Source organism: Lates calcarifer, linkage group LG4 (assembly GCF_001640805.2).
Source record: "Lates calcarifer isolate ASB-BC8 linkage group LG4, TLL_Latcal_v3, whole genome shotgun sequence".
Lineage (NCBI taxonomy): Eukaryota > Metazoa > Chordata > Actinopteri > Centropomidae > Lates > Lates calcarifer.
Window position 1 is genome coordinate 12,797,742 of NC_066836.1, and position 11,445 is coordinate 12,809,186.

At 44.5% G+C, this 11,445-nt stretch overlaps 1 protein-coding gene across 1 annotated transcript; it reads left to right on the top strand.

Annotated features, from left to right (window-relative positions):
• The first annotated feature begins 41 nt into the window (after positions 1-41).
• Positions 42-8,271, top strand: amotl2b (angiomotin like 2b). The gene is made up of 11 exons (XM_018676682.2): positions 42-235; positions 808-1,616; positions 2,160-2,328; positions 3,817-3,961; positions 4,083-4,172; positions 4,877-5,172; positions 5,314-5,489; positions 5,578-5,679; positions 5,794-5,990; positions 6,212-6,346; positions 6,854-8,271. Exons 2-11 carry the CDS (start codon positions 895-897, stop codon positions 6,937-6,939), a joined length of 2,118 nt encoding a protein of 705 aa, XP_018532198.1. The 5' UTR covers positions 42-235; positions 808-894; the 3' UTR covers positions 6,940-8,271.
• The last annotated feature ends 3,174 nt before the right edge of the window (positions 8,272-11,445 follow it).

Sequence of the window (11,445 nt, forward strand, 5' to 3'; positions counted from 1 at the left end):
ATTCCTGGCATTCCGACCTCAGTCCCTCCTCGGTTACTTATTATCGCCGCCTGCTCTCGCTCCACAATCATTTCACAGCAAGAGAGGACCGCGACGGACCGTCCTGGGGGGGTGGAGAAAGATGAGACACGTTTGAGTCGAAAAAAAAAGGAAATCCTCATGGAAATAGTGGAATTACTCTGAATTTGACTTCGAGATCGAGAACAACGTTTTGTTATGATGAGAGCGTGAGCTGGTAAGAAGAGCGTCTTTTCCCCCCCTTCTATTTGCCACGATAGAAAACTGAACACAAAACACGACTAAGGCAGCTACACTGCTACTTCTGGTTTAAACTTTGAGAATGTAGTGTGTTGGGAGGGAATTTAAAGTTATTAACAGCGACAAAACTCCTGTTAGAGCAAAGAAAAAGTTATTTTACGATGCGGTTTTTTGTGCGCTTTTGCTCCCCCGTGAGATTGGAATTTTTGGCGCAAGCACTTTCTGCCTGCTGTGGAAAATGTCTCCACATCCCCGTGTTGTCGCTGTTGGTACAGGAGACTCGGGGCTTTACTATTTTCATGTAAATACTGGAACAAAACATTTATGAAAGATGTTTATGTAAAGGATTTGACATTAGGGGAAATGTGTTTGCATGATATAAAAGTCTGTGTCAAGGCCTACATGCTTCAACAAATAGCCTTTCATCCGTATGTGACTTTATTATTAGTATGTTAATGTGTTTAGTTATCAATTGTCTCATGTTGTTTATGTTTATCTTGGTCACCTCAGACTGATTCTACATTATTCTCTCATCTTGTTGTGTCCCAGGTTCACAGCTGATTTATTTAAATACTTTCATACTGAGAAAGAGCTCAGCTTGGTCTTTAGAGAGAATAGCAACGTACACAAAGCAGTATGTCGTCCACTGAAGAGCCGTCTGGCACGGTCCTGCACCGACTCATCCAGGAGCAGCTCCGCTATGGAAACCCCACAGACACTCGTACCTTACTAGCCATCCAGCAGCAGGCTCTGCGTGGAGGCAGTGGAAGCAACAGCGGACCCAGCAGCGGGGGCGACATGGGCAGGAGCCCACGATCCTCTTTGGAGAGTCTCACCCAGGAGGACCCTACATTCCCTCAGCTCTCCGCGAGGCAGGAGCCTCAGGGCCAGGAGCACCAGGGAGACTACCACCACTCAGAGAGTGGCTACCAGCTCTACCAGCTGCACGGGGAGGAGCTGCCGACCTACGAGCAGGCCAAGGCGCACTCGCAGTATCTGGCCTCTCATTGGGCCTCCACGGGTCCCATCAGGCAGCTCCATGAGGAGAAGCTCCTGCAAGAGGGGGCCTTCCATGAGGAGGCAGATTTGATGGAGCTCAAGTGCAGCCATGTGCGGTCACTCAGTGAACACCGCATGCAGATATCTCTGGAGAGGAATGATGCAGCTGCCAAAGCAGAGGCCATCAAGAGCACCTCTCACAGCTACCCGGAGCTACCTTACTACACCCCGCAAGCCCTCCAGAGCGCCGGGCCGACCCTGGGAAAGCGCAGCCCCCCTCCAGAGTACTCAGCCCCCACTCAGGGCCAAGGATTTATCCCCCACCAGGTCCAGGAGCCAGTGCAGGCACAGCAGCACAGGTACAAAGAGGAGCTCAGTGGACACGGCCATATCTGTGATTATGTGTGCATGCTTTAAAAACTACTTTTACATTACATCATGCTCTGTGGTGTAGTTTTATCGTACGAGAACCCGCCTTGTATTCATCCTTCAGGACTCGTCATTGTGTTTCACACGCGTAAACACATACCTATTAAAGTGAGTCACACCATAGCCTGTGTACCAATTTCCTTCTTGAAATACTTAGAGGAGAACAAGTCCAGCCCTGTAGGTGTTTGTAATGCTTGGCATACTGCAACAGGATAGTTTCACATGCTTGTGTTGCCTCGGATGCTTTTACAAAAGTATGTTCCTCATATAGACTTTTACATTCTTTACACTGGAGTCAGCTTGTCTGCTTGGTGATAGACAGGAATAGAGTGATATTTCAGATGCCTTGCTCAAAAGATAAAGTTCATTCCTCTAACTCCAGATGTTTTAATTCAGCTGGAGTGGCCTCAAATTCAGATACATCATTAAGATATGAGTATGTTTTCACTTAATAATGTCTCTCTTTCACCCAGGTATGTTCAGTCTGGTCAGCCAGCTGATGTCCCCTGCTACAACGCTTTCACCAGCCTGCCACCTGCTGGCTTGGAGGAGCCCAACCAGGTGGAGCTGTTGCTGATGGAGAATGAGAGGCTGAGGCAAGAGCTGGAGGCACACAGGGAGAAGACTGGCCGTATTCAGAAGGTATATCCATGAGAGAAAATCTCTTTTTTTTTTTTTTTAATGCAGCTGACATATCCATCAGGAAGAATACTCCAGAAATACTCAAATTTCCGTCAATTAAGGTAAAAGGCAATCTTCAAATATAGGATTAAAAGTTAGTAGCAGCAGCTTAAAATGGCAAAAGAAAAAGTTCATATGGAAATACTTCAAAGTAGTTATTTACTGGCTGAATGGTCAGACAACATCCTCCATCTCAGCCACCTGTCTACGAAACACAACCCCGGTCGACAGTTGTCTTCCCTGACATCCAACTCCAGGCAGCACTCCCTCATCTGGACTGGACAGATGAGATCAGCAGCTGCTACCTTCATACCGCAGAGGCACAAACAGAGGTCACAGCCTGCTACTGTGTTTACACACTCCTCTCATTGTGTAGCTGACCCAGTGTAGGCCACAGACAGAGTGTGTGTGTGTGTGTGTGTGTGTGTGTGTGCACGCTTTTAGTTCCAGGGAGGCCATAGATTTTCAGCGTAATCTAGGGCTTGTCAGAGAGCAGTCGATCGGGTCGCGAACCACACACAGCTGATGGGGGGAGGAGGGGTTGGTGGGTGGGGGAAGGGTCCATGGCAGGTGGTGTGTAAAAAGTGAAAGGCCCCTTTTTGTTTTTCCACCAAACAACACTTTTTTCACCTTCGTTTCTCACTTTTACTCCACTTTCTTTTTAGTGCCACCCATGATTGACTCTCTGACCAACCAGGCCCTAAAATGAGATATTTTCTTGTTCAACATGGTGGAAACAGCTTCAGAGAAACCCGACACCTCTGCCAATCTTTATTAAAAAAAATAAAAAAAATCTGCTCCACTCTCTGCTGGAGTTATGTCACATGGCCGTTGCCTTGTCTCAGCCCTGAAGAATGATAATTGCCGGGGTTGGAAAGTTTTCTCCGTCAGGCCGCAGCCCTGAGTAAACATGCCTGTGTGACTGCTGTAATGGTGGGTGTCTCTTTTGCCATTTCCACAACCCAGGCACAGGCATGCACACCTTCCCTCTCCGCTGGCAGCCTTCCCAGACCTCTGTGTGTGTGTGTGTGTGTGTGTGTGTGTGTGTGAGAGAGAGTCTTTGTGTGCATTTTAACCTTGAGGTGTGTTGTGTACGTGCACGCTCTTGTGCACTCACACACCTGGAACTAGAGCTATCAGCCCTCAGGAATGTAGATATAAATCAGTCTCACAGGGAGTGGTGCGGGCTTGAATTCCTTCTCAGAATTATACCACGTATACACAGATATACACACACACACTGAGTGTCCTGTATATACACAGTCACAAAATGTACCCATATGTATATCTATGTACTGTGACAACATGAAACTACATTCCAGCTCCTCCCTGGCATGTGAAGTAGGTTAACCAAAATATTCCTCTTCGTCTCTGTGCTCTTTTCTTCCCCCTCTCCTCCATCCCTCCTCCATCTCTCCTTCTCTCTCTTCCCTTCCTTCCTCCTTCCAGTTGGAGCAGGAGATCCAGCGTATTTCGGAGGCCTACGAGACACTGATGCAGGGCAGCAGTAAGAGGGAAAACCTGGAGCAGACGCTGAGGAGGAGGCTGGTGGCTGAGATCAGGAGGCTGCAGGATTTCAACAGAGACCTCAGAGGTACTGCCACAAGAACATCACAACACCACATGCTGTAGAAATAGTCTGGCACAGTAACAGCCCCAACATGCATAAATTGGTTTACAGCTTAATGTAATTTGAATTCTGTGTTGCATTACAGAAAACTTGGAGAACGCCAGAACGCACGTTGCAAAAGAAGTCGAAGCAGCCGACCACAACCAGCATATCATGGCAAAACTCCTCGAGCAAAGTAAGTTATATGGCTTTGTTTGGCGAGATTCCTCTGCTGCCGCTCTCTCACGTCCTTCTTTGTAATCAACATGCTTGATTGGACTGGATTGCAGCATGGCATGGGGCCCTTTTTGTAGCTCAGGGCGTCCTGCATGCATGGAATTTCACTTGCATAAGCTCAGCTCATTTGGTAAGAAGGCTCAATAATGAGGGAATTTGATCCACACACCTCTGTCTTTGTGGAGGGAAATGACCTGGCTCTAAATCACAGAGCAGCAGGGGAAGTGGTAGAAAGAAGCCCCCCCCCCACCTCCCTTCCACTCCACCACCACCCTCACCCTCACCTGTTGTTACTGTGATTTATGTTGTCTGTTTGAGGAACTGGACTCAAGCAGAGTGGTGGTGGTGTTTGTATGGCCTTGATGAGGAATGCTCCATGCTATGTGGGTCAAAGGGATAGGGCGGCTTTCTCCCCCTTCCTCCTTCCTCTCAGCATTCCAGGAGAGCTTCACTAAATGAAGAACACTGGCCACCATGCAGCAACTCTGGTACTCATTACTTGGTTTAGGCTCAGGAGGGAGAAATTGTGGATTGACGGCCATAGATTTTTTTTTTTTTAGAGAGGATCTCATAACATTTGTGCGTCACTGCTATTAAAATCATGTCCACAGGCATCAAACATGTATTTAACTCAGCTTCCTTTACTTTTATTTTTTGCTTTAGATGAGGAGCAGAACTTTGAGCGGGAGCGCGCGGAGCGAGAGCTGGAGCGGCTGCGAGCAACGGCGGAGGAGCAGAGCCTCAAGGCGAAGCGGCTCGAGGAGGCCCTGGAGGCGGCCCGGGGACGCGGCCGCCAGCTCGAGGAGGAGCTGAGGAGGAAGAGGGCCTACGTGGAGAAGGTGGAGAGGCTCCAGAGCGCGCTGGCTCAGCTGCAGTCCACCTGCGAGAAGAGGGAGAGCCTGGAGATGAAGCTCAGGACGCGACTAGAGCAGGAGCTGAGGAGTCTGAGGGCACAACAGGTGAATTTTGTCGGAAAATGCAAAACCCATCTGCATTTGATATGCGGTGTAACACGCGAGCGTCAAGCTTCTGCACTTAATTGTTTCATGGCGCTTCTTATCAACTAACCTGTCTGTTCCTGCCTTTTCTTTCCACCACAGAGGCAATCCCAGCCACCAGGAGTGACCATGAGCTCCCTCCAGGAGCGTCTGCGTGAGCGGGAGGAGCGAATCCTGGCCCTTGAAGCCGACATGGTGCGCTGGGAGCAGAAGTACCTAGAGGAGAGTACCATGAGGCAGTTTGCCATGGAGGTGGCTGCCACTGCTGCCGCCCAGAGGTAAATATGGGGTTTGATAGTTGCTGAGACATTCCATTTTTCAGCTCATTGGCATTTAAGCTAAACTGTGATTGCATAACCTTTTCAGAGACACCACCATCATCAACCACTCGCCCTGCCACTCCTCTAACAACAGTTTCAACGAGGACCTGCCAGTTGCCGACTACAGGAATCAAGAGATGGAGAACAGGTGCATACCTATGAAGAATTACCTGTGCAAATCTTGACAGATTTACATAAGGTTTTGTCACCATTAGCTTTTCTGCTCGCTAATTTGTATTTTTATGTTTCTGTTTTGTATCAGGATCCGTGCCCTTTATGCTCAGATCTTAGAAAAGGATGCTGTCATTAAGATCCTCAACCAGCGGCTGCACCAGGACCAGGGACGGAAGGATGAGCAAAGTCCCCGGACGAACCTCCTGAACGTGGCGGGGGCACCGCTACGACCCGCCTCCTCCACTCCCTCCATCAACACCCTCAAGAGCAACGCAAAGAGTCGAGGTGAGGAGAATAATGTTCCCTTATCTAAATTATTAACATGGCAGGAGGGGGGGGGGTTTACAAAGGCAAAGCAGCCTACTGTACATCTCACATCCTCAGACAGACACCATTAAAATATATAAGGAGAATAAATAATCAGAGGTAGCTTTTCTGTGAATTAACTCTTTGGAATCAATGAGAGTTGACAGATGCTGACATTTCCTTGCAATGTTGTCTTTTAGGTAAGAGTCTCTCAGACGATCAGACGCTGCCGAACCGTCAGTTCTCCGCTCAGTCTGAACCGGGAACGCTAGAGCGGCAGGTGGAGGGAACCAAAGCCAAAGAGGCTGCCAGCAGCACGACTAAGCTCCACAATGGTGAGTGATCTATCAAATATGTATGAGTGTGTTTGTTTACGAGGGCCAGTAATCCGATAATACTCTCAGTATAAAACCTGAACGATGAACGATTTGCACACGTGCAGTGTAGAGTGTGACTAGACAACTCCGCTGCGCAAAACACACACTCACACACGCACATACAGTGCATGTGAGCAGGCTTTTTCTGCCTATATGAGAGGAGTTTTGGACCTCCACTTTGTCTCTACATTGATTAACCATGCTGTCGCTTAACCAGCCAATCAGATACCATCTGTCCAGGTCATGGTTCATAATGTGGGCCTTGTGGAATGTGCATGGTTAGGAAATAATGTGGATCTGTTGACCGAGCACATTCACCAGAGTGGCCTGTTTGACTGCGGAAAATTCTCTGTTAACCTTTACTCACTGATAGCTGAGCTGTATCTGGAACATTTTTCCACTGTTTTAGCCTCAAAACATGTCTATAATTACTTACTCTCTCCTCTTTCTTTCTTCTTTTTCCAGACAAGGCAGCTCCAAAGAAGCTGCTGTTAAACCCTTTCAGAGGCCTGGAAGAGCTGGAGTCAGAGGCAGTGGAAATCTTCATTTAAAGAACTGAGAAGTGGATTTTAAATGAGAAAACAAAAGCAATTCTGAGAATCTGTGAAGAGTGCGAGTCTTTGAATGGCGAGAGGAAGAAAACATTGAATACAAGAATGTTGTGGAAAGAGGCCAAAGCATAAAAAAAGGACTGTTTTCACATTTTTACAGAGCTGTGCTCTGACTCACTTACTCTCACTGAGCTGGACAGCTGCAGGCAGTCTGCCCGGCTGGGTGAGAAAAGATGAATCTTCTGAGGTACTTGGACAGTATTGTGGATTGTAATAGGGCAACATGTTCTCAGAGAGTGTATGCCAAAATATTTATAGAAATATATATATATATATATATATAAAATAATTGCTGCTTCCCACCCCCATTCATCACCCTCTTTATCTCTTTTCCCAATCCAGTGAATTACAAAGCTACATATTTATCTTATCTGGTTTCCACATTCCCCAAATATTAACTTAAGCCTCGTGTTCTTCTTCTAGATAAATATTCAGTAAAAGGTTATCTATGTGACCTGCATTCCCCTCCTCTCCAGAAAATGTTGATCTGAATAACCTCATTCCTATCACATGCATATTATCTGTTTGGAAGACTTCCCTTTTGCTCAATAATTTAAGCTGATAACACATGAGACACTGCTGATTTAAATGCTCTCGCTGTCCATATTCATTAAGCCCAAGTAGCTGGTTCTATACAAGGCTCAGAGGAGTGCAAACAGTGAGATGCATATAATATATAAATGACAATTTGGTATGTTTTTTTTTTTTTTTTTTGCCAAACTGACACAGACCTGGTGTTGTTTGTATTTTTGGGAGGGTGATGCATCATAGTGTTGATTTCATCATCTGTGTGTGTGTGTGTGTGTGTGTTTTTTTTTTTTTTTTTAAAGACGTTTTCCTTCTCAGACTATGTTTGCATGTGTGATTACAGTATGTGAGTGTGTTTCCTGATGTGGTGATTCTGCTGGTTTGGATCACCACTACGGGATAAAAGTTGAAAACTATACCGTGTTGGTTTCTTGTTTACTGTGAGCTTTGAACTAACAAACAGGTTAATTATTATTATTATTATTGTTATTATATATTTTATACAGATGTTTGTATTGTTATTTTAGATATAATAGTGCTTTGAGCAGGACGCCAAAGAGTTTAATGTTTGTATGTTTGTCGTAAGTTATGTGCCGACAATCACGGTCATGTCAAGCTGTACCCAACCAACCAAGTGTTGACTTCAAAACAGACATTTCTGTGAACTTCAAACAGTATGAAGGTTTTTACAGTTGAATTCATGCAACATTTCATAAAGCAATAAAATATTCTAATATACATTAACTGGCTCCCTGACTTGTGAATTGTGTCATTTACACAGGATTTTACTCTTGTTTCCTCTTATTTGTTTATAAAATTATTGTTTTTCTGGTAAATGTTATGAATCTTCTTTCTCACATTGTCACTTGATCTCCTCATTCTACCACAGCAGAGTGCTCTTCATTAATGAATACCAGAGCTGAATTCTTTTGAGTTCAGCTTTCTCGGGTGGCCTGCTCTCTTGTTCTCCTCTTTCCATGAAGAGCATGCTTGACATAGATCACATTCTCGCGGGGACACGTAACCCTATACATGACAAAGACAGGTTTCTCCTGGATTAGCCACTAATACCGTTTGAAATTCCCGTGTGCCACTGTCCACCTCTGCTAACGTGTCCTGCATTCCTAAATGCTCTCATTGCCTCCGATTTAAACCTCACACCCAGAGGTGTTTATGTACTATTTCTGGTCGTGAGGATGGAGAGAATGGGAAGCTCAGCTATGAGGTATCTGACTCAGGATATATCTCCCTGTCTCTCCTCACACACACACACACACACACACACACACTTGTGCATGAACACACATAGTCACAAATATTGACTTGTACCAGTTTGGGCCGGTTGAGCAGTGCTCACAATGAGACTTTACAATGTAGTGGGACAATGAGAATGACAATGACGAGGACAATGGATGTTATGGTGTCATCAGTGTCCGCTCACATGGTTCACCAGTCATCCAAACACATGCAACATTTGTGTGAAATATAACAATTAGCTATGGAAGAGAAGCTTGATATATCAAAATTAAACCATGTCACACTTGTAATACTCAGTTTCGTTTGGCTATCTATGTTGTTTCCCTTATAAAGTTACCTTAAGATAAAGCACCTAATTTTAGCTTTAGGTTAAATCTAAAAATGCTTCATAGATCAGTTATAAGCCAGTAATAGAAACAAAGTTTGGGTTGCCAGGAAGTGAAAAGTCCATCAACCATGATCCAGATGATCTAGACCTAGATCCATTAGAAGAGGATTTCCACAATAACCCTGATGACATCATCTTGGCTAAGACTGAACATTTTAATCAGAAAAACTGTAATAAAAACTGTGGCATGGTGTTTGAAAAATGCAGGCATTACCTCAGGCAAGGGTAGTTTATTAACAAAAGGTGCGAAAGTGCTATGTAGGATCCAGTATCTTAAGAACTTAATCTACACTAGGGACTAAAAATATATGTTATGTCCTCTGTTGCTTCAATTGTGACCATCTCTTGTAACCGTCTCTTTTGTCAACAAAGGCAGCTTTGATTCCAGACTGAGGTCATTTTCTATTGTATAAAAAATGTCACAGATATATCAAAGGAAGAAAAAGGATTTTGTGGCTTCTTCTGATCCTTTTGAATGCCTGTCATCAAGATGTGATTGTGTGCAAGAACTTATTTGACAATATATCAAGAAGGAGTTTATTTTTCATATATTAGTATTCTGAGGGCTCCTTGGCTTAATGTCACTGAGTAGCACTGTGGGGCCCTAAACACAATTTTCTTCGATTGTTCACTAAACAAAGTATTAAAGGTCAGTTTTCTGCGCCAGGAAACATTTGCTCTTCATTCCCCTTCACAACTGTGCGAACAAAGTCAGACTGTATCCTGCTGTTGTGTGGTTCGATAATTGGAGGAGGAATAATGTTGAAACACCTCAGCATGCCTGGACTTGGACAGAGAGGATATGAGCTGGTGAGATAGCACGGATGCTTTTGACAGAGAGGCTTGTATGGGAAAACACAGAGCAGGATCTGGTGGTATGTGATGCCATCAATCTTATTTATGAACTGAGAGCTCTTATCTGGCGCACTGACTGACAACATTGTGAAGACTCGCCAACATTCCTCTGTGGATGTGAAAGGCAGCTGACATGTTTCGACCACGTCTCTCTCTCGCTTTCTTTCTCTCTCCCTCACTCACTTTCTTTCCCAGAATTTATATGATGACAGATGAGAGAATGTAAACGGGAGTCAGAGGGTCAAATTCCTTTGTGCTCAAACATCCAAGAAAATTACATTTTCTACACTTTTTGGATCGGCCTCCCCTCCTCTCTCTGGCTCAGTCACATGGGAACTTCATACTGAACCGCAATCACCGTGAAAGGAACGGGTTTGTTGTTGTGTAAACATGCAGTTCTCACACTGTGTGTTTGTGTGCACTGCCGGGTTTATTGCCCTATCCTGATGTTTACTGTTTAACAGCACATTCCTAATAAGTTTTGCTCATTGAGGTTTCAGCACATTCAACCAATAATACTGATGGTGAGTGATGATATTAAAGAGGCGGTTTTTGGAATGCAGACTGTCCTTACCTCACATTGGTATGGTAATTAACACAGCCTTATTCAAACACTCAATAAAATAATAAATAATAGCTACTGCACACATATCACAGGCATGTACACACACAAACAAACACAAGGATACAAATTAATTTTGAGGCAGTGTGATGAGAGATTGCTTGACAGGTGTCACAACTATACTGTATAGTGTATATGCAGCAGTGATTAATAGACTTGTCTTGACCTTATACCATGCTTTTGGGCATTAGAAATATGTGTGTTATGTCCAGAGAGACACAGAAGTGTAACATATGTAACTTGTCACCACCTGCTACGCAAGCCTGCTGCAACAACTGTAGTTGAGAATGGCATTCCTGTTTGTTCAGGGGCCATGTGTTTAAAACCACACACATGACCCCGAACCCATATTTCAGCCACGTGCCTCTGCAGGAGTGAAGAATCAGCTTTAGAAGACGCAATTCAGGATTTCATTTATAAAGCAAAAACAAAAATAAAAACAAAAAACAAGCAGGTTTGTGAAATCCTCTAGAAAAAAATGGTTAAATATCAATTTCCCAATGAGTTTCAATATGAGCTGTACGATTCCTCTGCTCTTTTATGCAGGCTACATTTGAAAATGTTTGTTCTTTGACAATGACAAGGATGCATAGTATGTCACAGGATCATCAGCTGCTAATAATGCCATGTTTTGGACCCCTGGACTCCAGGTATTAAATAGTTAAAGACAGAATTCAGTGAATCTTAAAGATTATTTACACTTACAGGTCCCATGAGACACAAAAGGCATGTTTGAGGCATGCACTTTGGTTATACAACTCCACCTCCTGGAAAACATGTGCTCTTTGACTTGGGG